Source organism: Rhinatrema bivittatum, chromosome 6, assembly GCF_901001135.1.
Source record: "Rhinatrema bivittatum chromosome 6, aRhiBiv1.1, whole genome shotgun sequence".
NCBI classification, from domain to species: domain Eukaryota; kingdom Metazoa; phylum Chordata; class Amphibia; order Gymnophiona; family Rhinatrematidae; genus Rhinatrema; species Rhinatrema bivittatum.
In genome coordinates this window covers 744,391-768,665 of record NC_042620.1, presented here as the reverse complement: position 1 = coordinate 768,665, position 24,275 = coordinate 744,391, and the positions used below count along the sequence as shown (strand labels likewise).

General features: G+C 50.1%; 1 protein-coding gene across 1 annotated transcript in view; it reads left to right on the top strand.

Annotated features, from left to right (window-relative positions):
* The window catches only part of LOC115093339 (unconventional myosin-X-like), a 556,890-nt gene that overhangs the window by 436,175 nt on the left and 96,440 nt on the right, over positions 1-24,275 (top strand). The window contains exon 37 of the mRNA XM_029604967.1: positions 18,720-18,856. Coding sequence (XP_029460827.1) covers positions 18,720-18,856 — 137 coding nt within the window. The remainder of the gene's footprint in view (positions 1-18,719; positions 18,857-24,275) is intronic.

Below are 24,275 nucleotides of genomic sequence, written 5' to 3'. Positions count from 1 at the left end.
TGGCTTCTGGTTCCGCCCTGTCGGTTGATGTATGCCACCGTGGTGGCGTTGTCTGACATCACTCTGACTGCTTGGTGTTGCAGTCTGTGGGCAAATCGCAGGCACGCTAGCCTGACTGCCCGTGCCTCTAGTCGGTTGATGTTCCATCCCGACTCTTCTCTGCTCCACCGCCCTTGGGCGGTGAGTCCTTCGCAATGTGCGCCCCAGCCGCTCAGGCTGGCGTCTGTTGTGAGCAGGGTCCAGGTCGGAGAGGACATCCTGGACCCCCGGCTCATGTGGCTTTGCTGCAGCCACCATCACAGCTGATTCCGTACCCTGGCTGGTAGAGGTAGGTGTACGGTGTAAGTTTGTGATCGCGGGCTCCACCGGGATAAGAGGGCGTGTTGTAATGGCCTCATATGCGCCAATGCCCATGGTATCACCTCCAGAGTGGATGCCATCAGGCCGAGGACTTGTAGGTAATTCCACGCTGTGGGCCGGATGGCGTGCAGCAGGGCCTGCAGCCGATTCTTGAGCTTTTCTCTTCTTTTGGGAGTCAGGCTGACTCTGTCTGCCTGAGTGTCGAATAGGACTCCTAAGTATTTCCTCGACTGAGACGGCTGTAGGGAACTCTTGCTTAAGTTTACTACCCCGCCTAGGCTCTCTAGGAGAGCAATCACTCGGCTGGTTGCCCGATGGCTCTCTTCTGGCGATTTTGCCCTGATCAACCAATCGTCCAGGTAGGGATGGACGAGAATTCCCTCCTTCCTGAGGGCTGCCGCCACTACTACTATGACCTTGGTAAAGATCCGTGGCGCTGTGGCTAACCCGAAGGGTAATGTCCGAAACTGAAAGTGTTGGTCCAAGACTTTGAAGCGTAGGTAGCGCTGATGATCCCGATGGATTGGGATATGTAGGTAGGCTTCTGACAGGTCTAGGGAGGTGAGAAACTCCCCTGGCTGTACTGAATTTTTGACAGATCGCAGAGTTTCCATGCGAAAGCTGGGTACCCGTAGGTAGCGGTTGACTGACTTGAGGTCCAGGACGGGCCGGAAAGTGCCCTCCTTCTTGGGCATTATGAAATAAATGGAATAATGCCCAGAATTTATCTCCCCTGCAGGCACTGGGATTATGGCCTTGAGGGAGAGAAGCCTCTGTAAGGTAACATCTAGCGCCGTCCTCTTGAGGGGTGAACAAGGAGATTCCACAAACTTGTCTGGCGGGAGCCGAAGAAAGTCCAGGTAGTACCCCTCTCGGATGATGGTGAGGACCCACTGGTCCGAGGTAATCTCGGCCCACCTGCTGTAAAAGAGGGTCAGCCTGCCCCCTATGGCTGCTACCCCCGGATGGGCCGGCTGATAGTCATTGTGGGGTACGGCCGGGGCCGGAGCCCGAGCCGGCTCTCCTCTTATTGTGCTTAGGCCGAAAGGACTGGTTCCTGGCCTGCGACCGAGGTGCCTGGTAGCGAGTCCCGTAAGGGTTGAAGCGCTGAGAGGTTGTACCTCTGGATGGTCTAGAAGACGGGCGCTGCCTCCTGCGTGGCCTGTCTTCTGGTAGACGAGGTAAAGGAGAGGCGCCCCATCTATTGGCCAGTTTCTCCAAGTCGCTGCCGAACAGGAGAGATCCCTCGAAGGGCATTCTCGTGAGACGTGTCTTGGAAGAGGAGTCGGCCGACCAGTTATGTAGCCAGAGCTGCCTCCTGGCTGCCACTGAGGATGACACTCCCTTGGCTGCCGTACGGACTAGATCGGAGGCTGCGTCAGTGAGGAATGAGAGAGCTGATTCCATCCCTTCTCCCGAGGCGTTGTTCCGAGCCTGAGATAAGCAGGAACACGTCACCACTGTGCAGCAAGTAGCAATTCGTAGGGACATGGCTGCCACCCCAAAGGCCTGTTTCAGGATGGCGTCCATACGCCAGTCATGTGTATCCTTGAGGGTCGTCCCTCCTTCCACCGGGATGGTGGTGCGCTTCACAATTGCGCTGACTATGGCGTCTACCTGAGGGCACACCAACATGTCCTTAATTGCCAGGGCTAAGGGGTACATGCCAGCCAAGGCCCGACCCCCCTTGAATGGAGCCTCCGGTGCAGCCCATTCCAGATCAATTAGCTGCTGTGCCACTTGAAGGAGGGGAAAGTGGTGAGAAGTTTGGCGCAGGCCCTCCAACAGGGGGTTCACTCTAGGTTCCCCTGGGGTGTCATGGCCCGGAAGGGCCAGTTCCGACAGGCATTGCGAGAACAGGTCTGGAAGATCCGCTCTGGAAAAGAAGCGCCGCATGGTCCGATAAGGTTCTACCCCCGAGGGAAGCTCTCCCTCCTCGGGGGGCTCCTCTTCTTCTGCTGGGTAGTCTGAATCCCCATAATTGGGGCTATCAGGTGGCGAGTGGCCGCGCCTAGGCCACGAGGGTCCAAGGGTCAGGTCATTCTGGACGTACGGACCCGGTCGGGGAGCTGACTGCATCGTGACAAAGGTATGAATCCCTTTGAATAATTCTACCCAGGAGATCAAAGCCATATCTGGCCGCATGGGAACCAGGGCCCCCTGGTTCACTGGCTGCTCCCCGCTGCTTGCTGGCTCTGGAGTGTTCCCTGAGGAACTGGCAAGAGCGCTGGGCTGTGACCAGCCCTGGCCCGGGACTCCCGAGGCCTCTTCACATTGGGCACATAGGGAGTCTGCCTCCTCATTCTGTGTGGCCCTGAGGTTGCATGCAGAGCAGAGATTGATGCCTGATTCTGGAGGTGCCGGCACTGCCGAAGACTGGTCACTCTTATGCTCCATGCCGCCGGTGAACCCAATAAGAGTCTGCGCTGTGCACGAAAAGCAGGCGCCTAAACCGGCGTTCAGCAACGTGTGCCTATAGCAGTGCGCCTATAACGGGCGCCTAAGAACTTGCGCCTAGCAATGTGCGCCTATGAACGGGCGCCTATCTATGAACGTGCGCCTATCGCCGTGCGCGTAGCAACGGACGCCTATCGCTGTGCGCGTAGCAAAAGGTGGGACGCTTCAGGTAGATGATGGTGAGCAGGCAGACGAAACGGCGGCCTACTTAACTGGCCGCCCCAGGCGCACACTCTGCTTCTCCTCGGATCCTCGGAGACCAACAAGTAAATATATACGCTTTACCTTGTCTTCGGCGCTTCCCGGCTGCAACCCGGGCGGTCTCCGGCTGCGGGGGCAGAGGGCGAGTACCTTCACCGCCACGCTCGAGGAGGTGCACCCGCTGCCTCTAGGCCGTGCCCGAACTCGTCTCGCTCGGGGGCCAAGTCCACGCTGGGACCGAGGCTGCCTCTAGGCCGCGCCCGAGCCCTTCTCGCTCGGGGGCTGGGTCCCTGCCGCGAGTCGGCCACCGGACCGAGGCACTTACCTCCGAGGGACCACGGAAATCACCTCGGGAAACTCAACTGGGGGAGTGACCGACTGGTATCACTGCAGGAGTGCGGGGCTCGTCGTTAGTAGATATCGTCTAGAAATTTAGTTGTTAGAATTTGGAAGAACGTACATACAGTCACTTGACTGTATGAACAAAGACTGTACATACAGTCACTTGACTGTATGTACAGTCTTTGTTCACATGGTCTTGCTGTCCACGCTGAATGCAGGCATAGGGTTCCAGACTTGTCACTCGTCCCTTCTCTGGAAACTTTGCTTCCACTCGCTGCACATCTTGACTCAAGGAGGGTACCCCAGTCTCAGTGCTTTTCTTGCATTTTCTCTCTGACTTCAGCTGTCCTGCCTCAGATCTTCCAGAGCACACCTGCTCTACTCCTTAATCTTTATTACCTACTCTTCAGAGCTCTCTATGCCACCTCTGTCAGGCACAGATGCCCCACACCCAGACTGACAGAGTGAAACAGAGACCCTGACAGACAGAGACCTCAAACATAGACAGACACAGTTACCCATATCCAGACAGATACATAGAGAGACACTTCACACAAGACATAAACACCCCACAGACATTCAAATAGGAATAGAGACACAGAAAAAAACACCAACCCCAGACAGAAGATAGATAAACCACAGGTAAACAGAGAGAAAGACATAAATACAACACAGGCAGACAGATCACATCACATGCAGAGACAAATTAACACACAGACCAAAACACACCAAATGAAAACAGACATATGGTCCACACCACCCCCAGACACAGAGACACACACTCTACACCACCTCCCCGGACACAGAGAGACACATACTCCACACCACCTCCAGATACAGAGACACACACTCCACACCACCCCAGACACAGAGACACATACTCCACACTACCTCCAGATACAGAGACACATACTCTACAACAACCCCAGATACATACACACACACTCCACACCACCTCCAGACACATACTCCACACCACCTCCAGATACAGAGACACATACTCCACACCACCTCCAGACACAGAGAGACACATACTCCACACCACCTCCAGACACAGAGAGACACATACTCCACACCACCTCCAGACACAGAGACACATACTCCACACCACCCCAGACACAGAGAGACACATAATCCACACCACCCCTGGACATAGAGAGACACATACATAAGAACATAAGAAATTGCCATGCTGGGTCAGACGAAAGGTCCATCAAGCCCAGCATCCTGTTTCCAACAGAGGCCAAACCAGGCCACAAGAACCTGGCAATTACCCAAACACCAAGAAGATCCCATGCTACTGATGCAATTAATAGCAGTGGCTATTCCCTAAGGGGCAGATTTTTTTTAAAAAGCGCGATCGCGTACTTTTCTTTGCACAGCAGGCGCAAACAAAAGTACGCTGGATTTTATAAGATACGCGCATAGCCGAGCGTATCCTCTAAAATCCTGGATCGGCGCGCGCAAGGCTGCCGATTTTGGGCAGCCTGCGCGCACCGAGCCGCGGAGCCTGCCTCCGTTCCCTCCGAGGCCGCTCCGAAATCGAAGCGGCCTCGGAGGGAACTTTCTTTCGCCCTCCCCTCACCTTCCCCTCCCTAACCCACTCCCCCGGCCCTATCTAAACCCCCCCCCCTTACCTTTGTCCCTAGATTTACGCCTGCTAGAAGCAGACGTAAATCTAAGCCGTCTTCCGACCCGGGGGCTGGTCCGGAGGCCTGGACCACGCCCCCGGGCCGGCGCCACGCCCCCGGTCCCGCCCCCGAAATGCCGCATCCCGCCCCCAAAACGCCACGTCATCCGGTCCCGCCCCCGACACACCCCCTTCAAAAAACCCCGGGACCTACGCGCGTCCCGGGGCTCTGTGCGCGCCGGTGGCCTATGCAAAATAGGCCACCGGCGCGCAAGGCCCTGCTCGCGTAAATCCGGGCGGATTTACGCGAGCAGGGCTTTTAAAATCCGCCCGTAAGTAAACTTGATTAATAGCAGTTAATGGACTTCTCTTCCAAGAACTTATCCAAACCTTTTTTGAACCCAGCTACACTAACTGCACTAACCACATCCTCTGGCAAACAAATTCCACAGCTTTATTGTGCGTTGAGTGAAAAAGAATTTTCTCCGATTAGTCTTAAATGTGCTACTTGCTAACTTCATGGAATGCCCCCTAGTCCTTCTATTATTCGAAAGTGTAAATAACCGAGTCACATCTACTCGTTGAAGACCTCTCATGATCTTAAAGACCTCTATTATATCCCCCCCCAGCCGTCTCTTCTCCAAGCTGAAAAGCCCTAACCTCTTCAGCCTTTCCTCATAGGGGAGCTGTTCCATCCCCTTTATCATTTTGGTTGCCCTTCTCTGTACCTTCTCCATTGCAACTATATCTTTTTTGAGATACGGCGACCAGAACTGTACACAGTATTCAAGGTGTGGTCTCACCTTTGAGCGATATAGAGGCATTATGACATTTTCCGTTTTATTAACCATTCCCTTCCTAATAATTCCTAACATTCTATTTGCTTTTTTGACTGCTGCAGCACACTGAGCCGACAATTTCAATGTATTATCTACTATGGTATTATCTACTATGACGCCTAGATCTCTTTCTTGGGTGGTAGCTCCTAATATGGAACCTAACACCGTGTAACTACAGCAAGGGTTATTTTTCCCTATATGCAACACCTTGCACTTGTCCACATTAAATTTCATCTGCCATTTGGATGCCCAATCTTCCAGTCTTGCAAGTCCTCCTGTAATGTATCACAGTCTGCTTGTGATTTAACTACTCTGAATAATTTTGTATCATCCGCAAATTTGATAACGTCACGCGTCGTATTCTTTTCCAGATCATTTATATATATATATATATATTGAAAAGCACTGGTCCAAGTACAGATCCCTGAGGCACTCCACTGTTTACCCTTTTCCACTGAGAAAATTGACCATTTAGTCCCTACTCTCTGTTTTCCTGTCTTTTAACCAGTTTGTAATCCACGAAAGGACATCGTCTCCTATCCCATGACTTTTTAGTTTTCGTAGAAGCCTCTCATGAGGGACTTTGTCAAACGCCTTCTGAAAATCCAAATACACTACATCTACCGGTTCACCTTTATCCACATGTTTATTAACCCCTTCAAAAAAATGAAGCAGGTTTGTTAGGCAAGACTTCCCCTGGGTAAATCCGTGTTGACTGTGTTCCATTAAATCATGTCTTTCTATATGCACTACAATTTTGATCTTGAGGATATTTTCCACTATTTTTCCCGGCACTGAAGTTAGGCTTACTGGTCTACAGTTACCCGGATTGCCCCTGGAGCCTTTTTTAAATATTGGGGTTACATTGGCCACCCTCCAGTCTTCAGGTACAATGGATGATTTTAATGATAGGTTACAAATTTTAACTAATAGGTAAGAAATTTAATTTTTTAGTTCCTTTAATACCCTAGGATGCATACCCATCCGGTCCAGGTGACTTGCTGTATCTCTACCCCAACCCCAGATACAGAGACACACCCTCCACACCACCCCTGGACACAGAGAGACACATTCTCCACCCCAACCCCAGATACAGAGACACACACTCCACACCACCCCCAGACAAAGAGAGACACACTCCACACTACCTCCAGATACAGGCCACTCAGCACACCACCCCCAGACACACAGACACACACTTCATACCACCCCAGATACAGAGACACACACTCCACACTACTCCCAGATCTCCTCCCGGGCTGAGCCTGAGAGTGGCAGCTCTTCCTGGGACGTGGAATATCAGAGCGGCTGTTCCATGTCCAGTTCTGTACAGCAGCAGGATCTCCTCCTGGGCTGAGGTGTGAGAGTGGCAGCTCTTCCTGGTACGTGGAATATCAGAGCGGCTTTTCCATGTCCAGTTCTGTACAGCAGCAGGATCTCCTCCCGGGCTGAGCCTAACAGTAGCAGCTCTTCCTGGGATGTGGAATATCAGAGCGGCTGTTTCATGTCCAGTTCTGTACAGCAACAGGAACTCCTCCCGGGCTGAGGTGTGAGAATGGCAGCTCTTCCTGGGACGTGGAATATCAGAGCGGCTGTTCCATGTCCAGTTCTGTACAGCAGCAGGAACTCCTCCCGGGCTGAGCTGTGAGAGTGGCAGCTCTTCCTGGGATGTGGAATATCAGAGCGGCTGTTCCATGTGCAGTTCTGTACAGCAGCAGGATCTCCTCCCGGGCTGAGGTGTAAGAGTGGCAGCTCTTCGTGGGACGTGGAATATCAGAGCGGCTGTTCCATGTCCAGTTCTGTACAGCAGCAGGAACTCCTCCCGGGCTGAGCCTGAGAGTGGCAGCTCTTCCTGGGACATGGAATATCAGAGCGGCTGTTCCATGTCCAGTTCTGTACAGCAGCAGGAACTCCTCCCGGGCTGAGGTCTGAGAATGGCAGCTCTTCCTGGGACGTGGAATATCAGAGCGGCTTTTCCATGTCCAATTCTGTACAGCAGCAGAATCTCCTCCCGGGCTGAGCCTGAGAGTGGCAGCTCTTCCTGGGATGTGGAATATCAGAGCGGCTTTTCCATGTCCAGTTCTGTACAGCAGCAGAATCTCCTCCCGGGCTGAGCCTGAGAGTGGCAGCTCTTCCTGGGACGTGGAATATCAGAGCGGCTGTTCCATGTCCAGTTCTGTACAGCAGCAGGAACTCCTCCCGTGCTAAGGTGTGAGAGTGGCAGCTCTTCCTGGGACGTGGAATATCAGAGCGGCTGTTCCATGTCCAGTTCTGTACAGCAGCAGGATCTCCTCCCGGGCTGAGCCTGAGAGTGGCAGCTCTTCCTGGGACGTGGAATATCAGAGCGGCTGTTCCATGTCCAGTTCTGTACAGCAGCAGGAACTCCTCCTGGGCTGAGCCTGAGAGTGGCAGCTCTTCCTGGGACGTGGAATATCAGAGCGGCTGTTCCATGTCCAGTTCTGTACAGCAGCAGGAACTCCTCCCGGGCTGAGGTCTGAGAGTGGCAGCTCTTCCTGGGACGTGGAATATCAGAGCGGCTGTTCCATGTCCAGTTCTGTACAGCGACAGGAACTCCTCCTGGGCTGAGCCTGAGAGTGGCAGCTCTTCCTGGGATGTGGAATATCAGAGCTAGTGTTCCATGTCCAGTTCTGTACAGCAGCAGGAACTCCTCCCGGGCTGAGGTCTGAGAGTGGCAGCTCTTCCTGGGACGTGGAATATCAGAGCGGCTGTTCCATGTCCAGTTCTGTACAGCAGCAGGAACTCCTCCCGGGCTGAGGTCTGAGAGTGGCAGCTCTTCCTGGGACGTGGAATATCAGAGCGGCTGTTCCATGTCCAGTTCTGTACAGCAGCAGGAACTCCTCCTGGGCTGAGCCTGAGAGTGGCAGCTCTTCCTGGGACGTGGAATATCAGAGCGGCTGTTCCATGTCCAGTTCTGTACAGCAGCAGGAACTCCTCCCGGGCTGAGGTCTGAGAGTGGCAGCTCTTCCTGGGACGTGGAATATCAGAGCGGCTGTTCCATGTCCAGTTCTGTACAGCGACAGGAACTCCTCCTGGGCTGAGCCTGAGAGTGGCAGCTCTTCCTGGGATGTGGAATATCAGAGCTAGTGTTCCATGTCCAGTTCTGTACAGCAGCAGGAACTCCTCCCGGGCTGAGGTCCGAGAGTGGCAGCTCTTCCTGGGACGTGGAATATCATAGTGAGTGTTCCATGTTCAGTTCTGTACAGCAGCAGGAACTCCTGCTGGGCTGAGGTCTGAGAGTGGCAGCTCTTCCTGGGACGTGAGAAGCTATGCCATATTGACAATTTCATTTCCTGGCTTAAAAACTGGTGCACAGGAAGTGGTTTTGGATACATTGGAGTCTGGGTCATGTATGGAGCAGTAAAAGGCTATATGATAAGGGTGGCCTACATTTGTCAGTAGCAAAAAAGAGGATGCTAAGTGAGAAATTCAGACCATATGTTATCAGACTTTTAAACTAAAGAATGGGGGGTGGCAGGAGATTGCCAATGAAATTGACGTCACCCCCAAGCAATACAGGAAGTGGGAAGAGAAAATAACAAAAGCAATCAGCTCAAAAAACAGAAAAGGTGCCCAAGAAGTGCAGTAAATCAAGGGAGAAAAATTGGAACGCCCTGACTACAAATGCTCGTAGTTGGGCAATAAAATCCCAGACCTGCAGGCCTTAATGGTGGAGGTGGACTTGGACATTGTTACTGTTACAGAGACCTGATTCACAGAATCTCATGATTGGGAGATGACCATACCGGACTATAACTTGTTAAGGAAGGACAGAGAGGACAGGAAAGGGGGAGGAGTAGCTCTTTATGTCTAAAACATTATCCAGGCAACTGAACTGCAAGGAATGTAGGTTAGAGAAGAAGCATTATGGGCCATCCTAAGAAAAAGATGATGGTGCATCCATTTTTACTGGAGTGGTTTACAGGCCTCTGACTCTAACAGAAGAACTAGTCAGAGATCTGGTCGAAAACAACCAAAAGGTGGGAAAGAAGGGAGAAGTGTTGATTGCTGGTGACTTTAATCTGCTGGAAGTAGACTGGAGAATCCCTTCTGCAGAATCTAACAGTAGTAGAGAGATAGTGGATGCCCTGCAAGGGGCTCTGCTCAAACAAATGGTAATGGAACCCATAAGGGAGGGAGCTATACTCGATTTAGTTCACTCTAATGGAGATAATGTCTCTAATGTCCGGGTGGGTGCCCACCTCAGCACCAGGAAAAATCAAACGGTATAGTTTGATATAACAAATAAGATACAGAGAAGTCACACAAAGACCCGAGTTTTGAATTTCAAAAACACAGGCTTTGCCAAAATAGGGAAGTACCTGGAAGACGTGGGAAAAGGGGAATTGGATTTGAACAGCAATCAATAAGTCCTAGACTTTTATGGTCTGGGGAAATAAATAAGCATGGAGGTAACTTACTGACCCTTAACCAATAAGCCTTTTACTTTGATGCAACTCCAACACTGCTCTCTGCTTCAATGGCAAGGCGTAATAGGGAATTGGATTCAAATAGCAACCATCAAGGGACCTGACTTATATAGTCTTGGAAACTGATAAGCTTGGGGTAACCTGAATGAACAAGCTAATACTACCATAAGCTTGGTGGTGAGACTGGATGGGTCATCTGGTCCTTTTCTGCTGTCATGTCTATGTTTCTATGTTTCTGCCTCAGCACCTCAAGCCTTTCCAGATTTTGTGCATCATTACCCATGAAAACGTTCTCTGGTATGGGTACCTACCCAACATCCTCTTCAGTAAACACCGAAGCAAAGAAATCATTTAATCTTTCCGCGATGGCCTTATCTTCTCTAAGTGCCCCTTTAACCCCTCGATCATCTAACGGTCCAACTGACTCCCTCACAGGCTTTCTGCTTCGGATATATTTAAAAAAGTTTTTACTGTGAGTTTTTGCCTCTACAGCCAACTTCTTTTCAAATTCTCTCTTAGTCTGTCTTATCAATGTCTTACATTTAACTTGCCAACGTTTATGCTTTATCCTATTTTCTTCTGTTGGATCCTTCTTCCAATTTTTGAATGAAGATCTTTTGGCTAAAATAGCTTCTTTCACCTCCCCTTTGAACCATGCCGGTAATCGTTTTGCCTTTTTTCCACCTTTCTTAATGTGTGGAATACATCTGGACTGTGCTTCTAGGATGATATTTTTTAACAATGACTATGCCTCTTGCACACTTTTTACTTTTGTAGCTGCTCCTTTCAGTTTTTTGCTAACAATTTTTCTCATTTTATCAAAGTTTCCCTTTTGAAAGTTTAGCACGAGAGCCGTGGATTTGCTTACTGTCCCCCTTCCAGTCATTAATTCAAATTTGATGATATTATGATCACTATTGCCAAGCGGCCCCACCACCGTTACCTCTCTCACCAAATCCTGCGCTCCACTGAGAATTAGATCTAAAATTGCTCCCTCTCTCGTCGGTTCCTGAACCAATTGCTCCATAAAGCTATCATTTATTCCATCCAGGAACTTTATCTCTCTAGCGTGTCCCGATGATACATTTACCCAGTCAATATTGGGGTAATTGAAGTCTCCCATTATTAACGCACTACAAATTTGGTTAACTTCCCTAATTTCTCTTAGCATTTCACTGTCAGTCTCACCATCTTGACCAAGTGGACGGTAGTATACTCCTATTACAAAGTCTTCCCCGACACACAAGGGATTTCTACTCATAAAGATTCAATTGTGCATTTAGTCTCATGCACGATGTTTATCTAATTCTCCCATCTTACTTCTTAGACTTCTGGCATTAGCATACAAACATTTCAAAGTTTGTTTTTTGTTTGTATATTCATTCTGCTTTTTAATTGATAGGGATAAGTTAGAAGTTTTTAGCTCAGGTGAGTTTTTAGTTACAGGCACTTGGACTACTTTTCTTATTACTAGAACCTCATTGTCAGGATGCCCTAATTCTAATGCATCATTAGTATCCTTTGAAGATACCTCTCTCCGAATCATGCGCTGCTGAGCGACTGTCGGCTTTCCCCTTTGTTCTAGTCTAAAAGCTGCTCTATCTCCTTTTTAAAGGTTATTGCAAGCAGTCTGGTTCCACCCTGGTTACGGTGGAGCCCATCCCTTCGGAAGAGACTCCCCCTTCCCCAAAAGGTTCCCCAGTTCCTAACAAAACTGAATCCCTCTTCCTTGCATCATCGTCTCATCCACGCATTGAGACTCCGGCGCTCTGCCTGCCTCTGGTGACCTGCGCGTGGAACAGGGAGCATTTCAGATAATTTATTTATTTATTTATTTATTTAACAGTTTTATATACTGACCTTCATAGTAAATAACCATATTGGATCGGTTTACAATTAACAAGAATAAAAACTGGGGTAACTATTCAAGTAAACGAAAGATAAACAGTAGGTAGGAATGAGTCAAAGTTACAATCAACAGGGAAGAGAACTTGGAAGCTTGCAACAAGCTGGAAAGAAGATAAGGCAGGAAATAAATATGAAGTGAAGCCATAGGGCGTACGGGTTAAAGCTTAATGGTGCTTTAACCTGGGAGAGTCAGAGTCCATTCGTGAGTATAATCACCATAACGGGTAAGCGTGAAGGACAACTAGTGATTGTCTGGTGGGTCGGCGAAGGCTTGGTGAAAGAGCCAGGTTTTAAGGCTTTTTCTAAAAGTTAACAGGCAAGGCTCCACTCTGAGACTTGAAGGGATGCTATTCCAGATAGATGGGCCAGCTATCGAAAAAGCTCTGTCTTTGGTCATCGAGAGGTGTGAAGCTTTTAGTAGGGGGAAATTTCAGGGTGCCTTTGAGAATATCTCTAGTTGGTCTGTTAGAGGAGTGGAGTTTGAATGGGATTTCCAGGTCGAGTTGAAGATGATGATGGATAGTTTTATGAATGCAACCCTGGAGGTTCTGGATTTAAGTTTTCTACCTAAGAGCCTAAATTTGGCTTCCAGAACCTCCCTCCCACATTTTCCTATGTCATTGGTGCCCACATGTACCACGACAGCCGGCTCCTCCCCAGCACTATCTAAAATCCTATCTAGGTGACGCGTGAGGTCCGCCACCTTCGCACCAGGTAGGAAGTTACCAGGCAATCCTCACGCCCACCAGCCACCCAGCTATCTACATTCCTAATAATCGAATCACCAACTATGATGGCCGACCTAACCCTTCCCTTCTGGGCAGTAGGCCTTGAGGAGATATCCTCGATGCGAAAGGAGAATGCATCACCTGGAGAGGTCCTTGCTACAGGATCCTTTCTTGCTGCACCAGGTTGATGCTCTCCAATCATGAGACCTTCTTCCTCCAAGGCAACACCATGGATTCAACTTCCACATGATATGACTGCACCCTAGACCCTAGCTTATTGGAAGTGAAACAAATGCCCAGTTAAAAATTCTATGATATTTCCACTGTATAGGATGTGGTTCCCTTAATCATACCTGGTGGAAATGTAAATGTTTTCCTGGGTATATGCATCCTGATGGAGCTGTCCATTTTGTTCTACAACCAATCTACTGTCCAATTCACAATTAAATATATTAAAAAAAACAAAAATGTGATGCTATGGCTTTTCCTGCTAATAGTTTGAGAAGAATGCAATCTTCTGAGGAAGCTCCAACCCCAGCTCATCCAGACAGTTAAAATCAGCAAAAGAGAATTAAAGCTAGCACCTGTAAAGGTAAATTCTGCTTTAACACCTAGCACAGCCTTCTTAAAAACACAACTCATTCAAGCACAATTGGCCAGCTTAATTTAAATTTCTTACCAGCAAGGGCAAATTCTGTTCCTGTTTATAGTACTCCAGCAGAAATTTTGAAACAGAAAGAACTAGTTGATTCAATCCTGAGGACTCAACAACCCTCAGGGACAAGTAATAAACTGCTAATGAGATCACTTTTAACTCATAGGAAAGCAGCGTGTGCCTTCTCTGAATCTCTCCTGAATGTACAAGGCTAAGGAAATAACTCCACTTCTGTTGCACTGAAGCCACTCCAGATTGCAGTTTTCACCACAGCTGCGATTCTGCCTTCAGGGAAATCCTGTGCCCATAGTCAGTCAGTATGCACTGTGAAAACACTGTTAACATCATCTGCACATTTTAATTTGTCTTTCCAGCCTGAGGGAATACCAATTGCATCTGCAGCCCTGCCGGTTTCAGTGATGCCTCATCCAAGGATTCAGACCAAACCCAGTCCAATTGTTCTGCTCTTGAAGGAGCCTTCAATGACATAGAGATGCCATTCCAGCTACTCAGTGCCAGAGAGACCCTGAGCCAATGGTCCAACCTCAGAGAGACCTTGAACCTGCTGCCCAGTCATGGAGAGATGCCAGCATAGCCACCCAGTGCCAGAGATATTCTGGTCTGGTATCACAGTGCTCTAGAGATATTAATTGACTGTGCAGCACTAGAGTGGCTCTGGTCTCATTCTTCAGTGTCAGAAATACTCTGTTATAGTGCCTCAGCACTCCAGAAATCCTTCCTCAGTGCTCCAGAGAGCTTGACTCAGCACTTCAACACTCTAGAGAACCTGACTCCATGATTCAGTGCCAACAAAGCTCTGGTTTTCAACAAATGCTTCAGAAAGATGTTGGTCCTAGACCACAGTCTCAGAGACATCAATTCAGCATTTCTTTGCCAAGCACCTTTGTCTTCCATGAAAATCTGGACTCCACTGACTGCAATTCAAAGAAACCTAGTGCCTACTGACCACAGCTGCCATGGTAAATGGGACCCAGGAGGAGAGGATGTTAAAGGGGGGGGGGATTATTGCTATGGTCTTGCCTGCTGTGCAGTCTTCCTCTGCCAAGGTCCAGCCTGCTGCACAATCTTCCCTCCATCAGGCGTCCTCAGCAAGCCTTGCTCACAGCATTTCTATTTATCTCCTCACTGGTCCCATCATGCCTCAGCCCTACTTAACCCAGCCTACTCAATACCTCGGTGCCTCTTTCAATGAGTCACCTCTGCTCTTTTACCAGCCCATTCTTACCTCACTATTCTACCTTACCTAGTCTTGTGGCCCCCAGGCTTTCTGCCTTGCCTAACCTTGGGGCCTCTGGACCTTCTGTCTTGCCTAGTCTTGTGGCCTCCAGGCCTTCTGCTTTGCCTTGTGGTCCTCTCTTGGTCTCTTGCCTTGATCTGGCCCTTCGAGGCCTTCTGGCCTTGTTCTGTGGACTCTCAGGCCTCCCTGTCTTGCTTTGTTCTCTCTTGGGCTTTTCTGTCTTACTTACGGCCTCCATGTACTAACATTACCTTGCCCAGTCTTGTGCCCTTTTGGGCTTTCTTGTTCCCTGATCCCTGTCTAGTCCAGTCCAGTCCTTGTCTTGCTCAGCCAGTTCAATCCATTATCTATTCCCCAGGCCTTGCCCTTGTCCTTTGTTTTTGACCCAGTCCTAGCTTGTGCTCTGGATTCAGCTCCCAGCCTGTACTCAGCTTCCAAGTCCTACCAGCCCCCAGAATGCAAGAGCTCAACTTGCAGGGGAGGAGGTTGATTAGGCAGAAGACCAGCTCCAGTCTTGTCCTGCAGCCCTGTATTGCCTCTGTTGCGGTGCTCCCTGTTCCCAGCCTGCCAGTCCATGACAACCTCCTTAAAATCCTAAGACACATAACTTGAACTTGCTCACTTTAACTGTAGAAATCAGCCCCACAGACACTCCAAGACTATGCCCCACATCACAATTGCTATTTTAAAAGACATGCATAGATTTGCCAGCTTATAGGGTCATTTTCCAACTTGCAATATGGCATTTTCGCAAGCTTTAAGGCGTTTTCGCATGCGAAAAGCACCATAACGCATGGTGCAATGCTAATTTTTAAAAGGGGAGGGATTGGGGTAGAGTTGGGGGCAGGAATTTGGAAAAGTGGGCTGGCTTCGCAAAGTGCGAAGCCATAACACATGAGATCGCACAGTTTTAATGCTGAAAATAACTATACCTTTTTCATTAGTATTAAGCTGTGTGATGTCATGCGATATACCCATAACGCAAATTCTGTTTTGGGCATTTTTAGGCTGGGGAAGGGCCTGAGATGGGGGGGGGGGGGGGGGGGAGAGAGAGAGAGAGAGACATGGAAGTTTCAGGGTGGGGCCAAGACGTGCATAACTCCAGGTTTTAAAAACAGAACCCGCAGCAAGTGTACACTAGATATCTGCATAACTTTACTGCTGCTCCTGATGATGAGCAACTCTCTAGATCTCAAGAGAAAAGAGTAAGAAGTCTGGCTCAACCGGGCAGCCTGCAGGATGAAGAACCAGAGGGGTTAACTGGGCAAACTGGTGGACTAATTGGAAAACTGGGAATGTCCCTCATATGAACATGTTTTAAAATTCACTGACATATGCTTGTAAAGGTCGATCTGGTCCTATTGAAGACAAACACTCGCTGGCTGTGCTCAACTAACCTCTTAAAATTATGAGCATGCTTATAAGCAGTTGGAGCATTTTAAACCATATACAAGTACTTGCACGCACAATTAAAAATTCCAGCATATCTTTGCTTGCGCACCGATATGAACATGTATTGGCACATATGAGCTTGTTTTAAAATCCACCTCCTAGAGTCAGCTTGCTGTCATAATCTTAGTGAGAGCATTTTTTAACCCTCCAAGCCTGTACACCAATGAGATAGAAAGGAGCTTCTATTCTAGGATCAATCTCCACTGAGGAAGGAACCCAAGAACCTCGGGGTGAATGGCTTTATTGACATGGAATGCCAGGTATTCCACATGGTGGGAACCGGTGCAAAACTTTAGTGGCACTGTGGTATGAGTAACCTTCCCTGGCAGAAGGTCTCCGTGGATGGAAAAGAGGACCAATGGGACCAGGCAGATGAGAGTGGAAATCTGGAGTTGTTCTTCTAGAACCTTCATAATAACGTTACCTTCTGCTCCGGAGTTCACTAGGGCAAGAGTGGAGAAGTCCTGATCTCCCACCGAGATCGCCACAGAAGAGATAGTGGAGGATCTGGTGTGGTCAGGCTTAGGATCAATCACCTACTGAGCCCTAGGCCTGAGAGATTACCGACCTTACCAGACAATGAGCTATTAGTTGGGCAGGCTTGCCACAATAGAGACAAAGTCTGGCCTGGCGACACTGGAGTCGCTCCTCTGGGGTCAGCCTTCCGCAGTCCAATTGCAATGGTTCTTCCATTGCAGTTCCATAGGAAGAAACACTTTCCGGTGGCAAAAGGGGGCACTGAGAGCGATGAGTAGTAACTGGGCATCTCCTGCAAACTTGCAATTCCCGGTTCTGCTCCTGGAGTCGACAGACAATCCTGCCGGCAAGATCTATGAGAGCATCCAGTGAGGCAGGAAGCTCGCAAGCTGCCAGCTCATCCTTAATTTGGGGAGCCATGTCGTCCAAAAAGATGGAATGAAAACAGTCCTCATACCAGGGGAGTTCTGAAGCCAAGGTCCAGAATTCAATGGCATAATTGTGAGGGAATGAGTGCCCTGGCGGATATGAAGGAAATCCGAACCAGGGGGCTGTCTGTTGACCTGGGTTGTCAAAGACTGTCTGGAAAAGATCCAAAAAGCTCCGAAGATCCTTTAAGATGGGCTCAGACTCCTCCCACAAAGGAGAGGCCTATGCTAAGGCCTTGCAATCCAAAAGGGAGAGGATGTATGTGGTCTTAGTGGCATCATCTGGAAACAATGCAGATTGATGGCAGAAATGCATGTTGCACTGATTCAGAAAGCTCTAACAGAGCTGGGGCCCCATGGAGTAATGGGGAGAAGTTGGGAGCAGTATCACGGGGTGTGTGGTTGGCACAGGGACCGAATAGCCCGGAGCGGATAGAATAGATGAGCTTGCCGGGACCGTGTTGTCTAGGCAAGCGCTAAGGCGTTCCATGGAAGTTGCTAGTGCTTCCAGGACCTTCTGTTGCTCCAGAATCTTCTGGGCCAAGCCCAGAATGGCCTGTGGGGCAGAAGCCTCCACCAGATCCATGGCCTTGGCAACCTGTTTCTCTGGTGGACCCTTGGATTGAGAGGGAGTTGACACTACCTGTGGGGAGGAGCCCCACAGGTCCCCACCGTCAGTAGTTGAGGCTGATTAAGAGCAGAGACCCCACTGTAGCTTCACTATTACCAGCCCACGTTCCCCTTAGGCTGAGCCCTCAGGTGCTGGGGCTGGCTGGATTTACTTGGGGTCTCTCTAGCAATGGAAGTCTAGGAGAAGGAGAGGTGCTGGAGAGTAGACCAAGTTCAGGATCAGGCAGCAGAGTATAAGGGCAGGTTCCAGGCACGGGTCGAGGTAGGCAGCGTATCTCGTGGTTGGGTTCCAGGCAGGGGTCAAGGCAGGAGGCATATCTCATAGTCAGGATCCAGTCTGAAGTCAAAAGCCAAGGCAATCCAAGGAACAATGGAGAAGGCGATGAACTTAGGACAGCAACATGCAGATTGTAAGGAGCAAGGAGACTTGTTGCCAAGGCAAGGACTGCAGGTAGGAACTTGTCTTAAATAGTGCAGGGATAGTGATGTTATCAGCAGGGTCTGAAAGCACTTTCCCACCACGGGATCTTTAAAAGTCAAGGACAGGCGAGTGCGCGCACCTAGGGAGACCTGCAGGGAAACAGTGCCTGGGAGGTGACGGTTCCTGAGGAGGGGGAAGTGGAAGGACAGCGACAGCAAGCCACGGTTTAATGATGGCAGCAGTGACAGCTCCCAGCTGCAACTAGGATGCCCGAAACAGGCCCAAAGAGGCGTCGGGTGAGCGAGGCTGGTCGCGGGTTCCTGCAGCCGGCAAGCGTAAAGATAATTAATTCCTCTCTCACTGTACAGTAAAAAATGATACAGAGTTTATAAGAAATAGTTTGTTTGTTCACTGTGGCGCTTTGTTTTTCTCCCCTCATTCTGTCACTCACTTTTGTCTCTTTCCTTCTCACTCTTTCCCTGCAGGTCGTGGAGAAATTGATCCGTGGACTTAGCATGGACGACAGCCGTAATATGTTTGCCCTCTTTGAGCACAGTAGATATATGGAGAAGGCCATTGACAGCAGGGTGATTATTGCAGATATCTTGGCCAAGTTTGAGAGGTACTGATTATATGGAAATGTTCTGCTTGGTATAAGTAGCCTTTTATTCCTTCTTTCTGTCAACTCTTTAGACTGAAAAGAGCATCTATTTAGGCTTGATTCTAATGGAGAACTTGTTCCATGATCTCCAAAGACCACCCCTGATAACATGAAAGAGATTAAAATGCCTTCTGAAATTCCAGGATGTTCCCAGTAAAATGACTGTGTGACATTCTTGGTGATGGAAATTCAGGGGTCATACCATTTTGGCAAATAAATTGTTGTAGTATCTAGAGACCCTGACTTTTCAGCATTGCTTCTTGAAATAAGGAAGCTTGTTCCCAGATGCAGGTGTAGTCCTAGCATAGAGAGAACTGGAGTGCAGTGAAAAAGATGATCACATACACCTTCATCTCATACAAACATTCTCAAGAAGCAAGGCTCCTCGTTCACAGAAAGTGTTTTCATACATGCCAGATTGATATCTGGTTTCTTAAATTACAGCATGAGATGCTGAAGCAAAGTCCAAAACCTCTTTACGTTTTGGCTCTCTCTATTACCTCCACCTTCAGGATGACTTCACAGGTGACATGGGTGCTCTTACTGGCCATGGGATGGAGAGGAAGTCTGCTCCCAAATTGAATCCTTCAGTATTACTCTTCAAAACATGAGCTCTGCTGCTGCCTTAATAGTTGCCCTTTCACCCTCTTTCCCCTCATGACCTAGATATATCTTCTTCAAGTCATCCCCAAACTCTACTGACCCTGATGGGCAGGAGCCTTCAGTGATAAGGAGGTCCACATTTAGTGGTCAAGTTGTCCGCAGCTTACGCTTACTGCTGCTCTCAGAGCACTGCTGAAAGCATCAAGAGTGGGAAAGAGATATCTTGCTCCTAGCAGAGATTTTAAGGGTCTGGGGTGTGGAGCATATGGGGTTTGTGTTCTACAGGTTGTGGGTGGGTAGAGGGTGCAGAGGGGGTATAGTAGGGAAGGGCAGGAGTAGGGACTGATCTATGACCCTGGAATATTTGTTTAAGTCTTCAGTGGGGGTTTGGGAGTGGGATCTGTTTGGCCCAGCAGAGACAGTTAAGACATATTGGGGAGGGGTGTAGGAATCAGGCCACAGGTCCACAAGGCACATTTGTTTTTCTTTATTTAACAGTGTCACTTATCCAGTTAAGTGGCAGGTTAGGTGGCCACACAAGGCTGGATAAATTTAGACTTGCTCTAAAGCCGGTTACAGCTGAAATCAACTAAGTTAGCCTGATAACTTTACCCTGCCCTGGACTGCCCCCACAATGCCATTTCTTTAATCCAGCTAGATTTTAAGAAGATAATGACTTGTCTGGCTAAAATGTAGCCAGATAAGTGGCTCAGCATTCTAATACTTGCCATTTAGCTGGATCACCTCCGAGTGATCCAGCTAAATGGCTTTTAATATGGATCTCTCTACATTTTAATAAGAATTATTATTTATGAAGTACCATCAATGTGCCCAGTAGCATAGTGAATAATGGCAGATAAAGACCAATGCTATATGCCTGCCCAACCATTGTGATCTAATAAAGGGGCATTTCCTGGCGTGTAGCCAGATGGACTCAGAACGAATGGGATAGTATCCGCGTGCTAGCAGTTGGAGATGGATCTGACGTCAGCACGGGGGTATATATATCCCCACAGGAAGCGTAGCAACTCAGTAATTTCCGTCTCCAAAGCAGTTTGGAGTGCCTGCACGCTAGTCGAGCGTGCTTTCCAAGACTACTTTAATTTTTCTCTTTTCTTATAATTCTAGATTCTACTTTCTACTTTCTGCAAAAAATATCGAGCCCTGCGCTCCTGCGGTGATACCTGAAGGTCACTCCCCCAGTTGAGCTGCCCAGGGTGATTTCCGTGATCCCCCCCGGAGGTTAAGTCCTCGGTCCAGTGGCCGAATCGCGGCAGGGACACAGCCCCCGGGCGAGGTTCGGGTGAGGCTTACGAGGTGCCTCGGTCCCGGCGTGGACGAGGCAGTGGGTGCATATCCTCAAACGCGGTGGTGAAGGTATTTGCCCGCTCTCCCCGCAGCCGGAGACCGCCTGGGTTCCAGCCGAGAAGCGCCGAGGTTCAGGTGAGGCGTACATCTCGTGTTTCGGGTCTCCGAAGGAACAGAGGATCGGCGGCGTGGCACGCCAAGGAGGGCGCCATTTTGTGGGCCTCGTTCAGGTAGGGCGCCGGTAATAGGCGCAGGTTTATTCCTCCTTGTGCGTATATTGCCTTATTGTTGTGAGCATTTCCACTGAGAGTGTATTGCTAACCGCCGGTTACTGAAAGGTATTGCTACACCGCCTGTTGCTGAGAGCCGCATATTGCTGAAAGCCTATTGAATGCTATTGAGCGTATATTGCTAACCGCATATTGCTGAAAGCCTATTGAATGCTATTGAGCGTATATTGCTAACCGCTTACTGCTGAAAGCTGATTGAATGCCATTGAGCGTATATTGCTAACCGCATATTGCTGAGAGCTTATTGAATACTATTGAGCGTATATTGCTAACTGCATATTGCTGAGTGCATATTGCATACAATTGGGCTGTTTTCTTGGCCGCCTATTGCTAAGAACATATTGCGCATATTGCTACTGCATATTATTATTATTGTGCGCCTATTGTATTGAGCGCCTATTGCTGCCGCTTATTATTAGTATTGTGCGCCTGTTGTATTCAGCGCCTATTGCTGCCGCATATTGTTATTATTGCGCGCCTGTTGTATTAAGCATTCAGCGCATATTTTTTCCATGGATCAGAACGCAGCAGCGTCTTCAGCGGCGGCGCCGCCTGCCTCAGGCATTAAAGCCCTTGGCCTCTGCTCTGCATGCCAGCTTAGAGCCACGCGCAGTGAAGAGCCAGACTCCCTATGTGCCCAATGTGAGGAGGCCGTGGGACCCTCAGGCCAGGACCGGTCTCAGCCACGATTTGTTGACAGCTCCCCAGGAGCTACCCCGGATTTAGGGGGCAGTCTCGACCAATCAGGAATCCCGGGGGATCTGGTACCCCGGCGATTAGAGGCTGCTTCAATTTCCTGGGTGGATCTCTTTAAGGGGATTCATGCCTTCGTACAGATGCAAACGGCTTCCCGTCCAGGCCCTGCGGTTCCTGTGGTTCCTGCGGTGGCTGCGACTGTGGCGGCTGCTGCTGCGGTGGCGGCTCCTGCGGATCCTGTTACTGGACCCTCACGCCCTTATTGTGAGCGGGACCTCCCGCCGCTGGACAGTCCAGATCAGTCAGACCAGGAGGTCTCACCGGATGAGTCCGAACTCCCGGACGAGGGGGACCTTCCCCCAGGGATTGAGCCATACAGAACCATGAGGCGGTTCTTCCCTAAAGAGGATCTCTCCAACCTGGTGTCTCAGTGTCTGGCAGAATTGGATATTACAGATCCCAGCGCTTCGGTGCCCTCTGCGCAGAACCCCCTGCTGGAAGGTCTTCGTCCTACAGCCCGCCATTTTCCATTCTTACAAGCGGCACAACAGCTGATAGATTTAGAATGGGCGGCACCAGCGGCTTCCATCAAAGGGGGTCGGGCTCTGACGAGCATGTACCCATTGCCACCGGCTATCCAGGACCTGCTGGCGTGCCCTCAGGTGGACGCCTTGATTAGCGCTGTGGTCAAGCGCACTACCATTCCAGTTGAAGGGGGGATGGCCCTCAGGGAGCCTCATGACTGGCGACTGGACGCCATTCTGAAACAGACCTTTGAGGTGGCAGCTCTATCTTTGCGGATTGCAACCTGCTGCATGGTGGTGACGCGTGCCTGTTTGTCACAGGTTGGAAACAAAGCTCCAGCGGCAGACATGGAGTCCGCTCTTTCATTCCTCACGGATGCTGCATCTGACCTGGTCCGGACAACAGCTAAGGGGATTTCATCCTCCGTAGCTGCCAGGAGGCAGCTCTGGATCCGGAGATGGTCAGCTGATGCACTTTCCAAGACACGCCTCACCAGATTGCCCTTCACGGGCTCCTTCCTCTTTGGCAGCGACCTTGATAAACTGGCCAGTACATGGGGTGCCTCTCCAGTGCCCAGACTGCCGGAAGATCGGTTCAGAAGGGGCCAGCGCGCCTTTCCAAGGCCCTCCAGGGGCAGGAGTTCCCAGCGCTTTGTTCCTTACAGGGGTCGCTACCAGGCACCACGTCCTCCGGCCAGGAATCAGTCCTTTCGGACCAAGCAGCGCAAGAGGGGAGCGGGTCCGGGCTCGGGTCCCGGCCGCGCCTCCCAATGAGACTCCGCCGATTCATCTGGGGGACGGAGCCATAGGGGGCAGGTTAACCCTCTTCTACCCCAGATGGGTCAAGATTACGTCGGACCAGTGGGTCCTCGCCATTATCCGGGAGGGATATTATCTGGACTTTCATCAGCTCCCTCCGGACAAGTTTGTGGAATCTTCATGTCCCATACACAAGAAGGCAGCATTGGAAGCTACCCTGGCGAGGCTCTTGTCCTTGAAAGCCATCATCCCAGTACCTGCCTGGGAAGTGAATTCTGGACACTATTCCATTTATTTCATGGTACCCAAGAAAGGGGGCACCTTTCGGCCTGTGCTGGACCTCAAGTCAGTCAATCGATACTTGCGGATACCGAGGTTTCGCATGGAGACTCTGTGCTCCGTCAAGGCTGCAGTACAGCCAGGAGAATTCCTCACGGCATTAGACCTGTCAGAGGAATACCTGCATATCCCGATCCATTCGGATCATCAGAGCTACCTACGCTTCAAGGTTCTGGGACGCCATTTCCAATTCTGGGCTCTGCCCTTCGGGTTGGCCACGTCACCACGGACATTCACCAAGGTGGTATAGTGGTAGCAGCGGCACTCAGGAGGGAAGGAATTCTTTTCCATCCCTACCTAGATGATTGGCTGATCAGGGCGAAATCTCGAGAGGAGAGCCTTCGGACGACCGACAGAGTAATCGCCCTTCTGGAAAGCTTGGGCTGGGTAATCAACCTCAGCAAGAGCTGCCTACAGCCTTCCCAGTCCCTGGAATACCTGGGAGTACAGTTCGACACCTGGGCAGACACAGTCAGTCTCACTACCAAGAGAAAGTTGAAGCTTCAGCAGCGTATCCAGTATTTGATGGGAGCCAGTCGGCCCATAGCCTGGGATTATCTGCAGGTTCTTGGTCTCATGGCATCCACCCTGGAAGTGGTGCCTTGGGCGAGGGCCCATATGAGACCTCTACAACACTCCCTGCTCTCTCGCTGGAGCCCCCGTCTACGGAACTATTCCACGCACCTTCCTCTGCCAGCCAGAGTGAGGACCCAGTTGCGGTGGTGGTTGCAGTCCAACCACGTGAGCAGGGGGTCGAAGATGTCCTCACCCACGTGGACCTTGCTCACCACAGATGCCAGCCTGAGCGGCTGGGGAGCACACTGCGAGGAACTCACCGCACAAGGGCGGTGGAACAGAGAA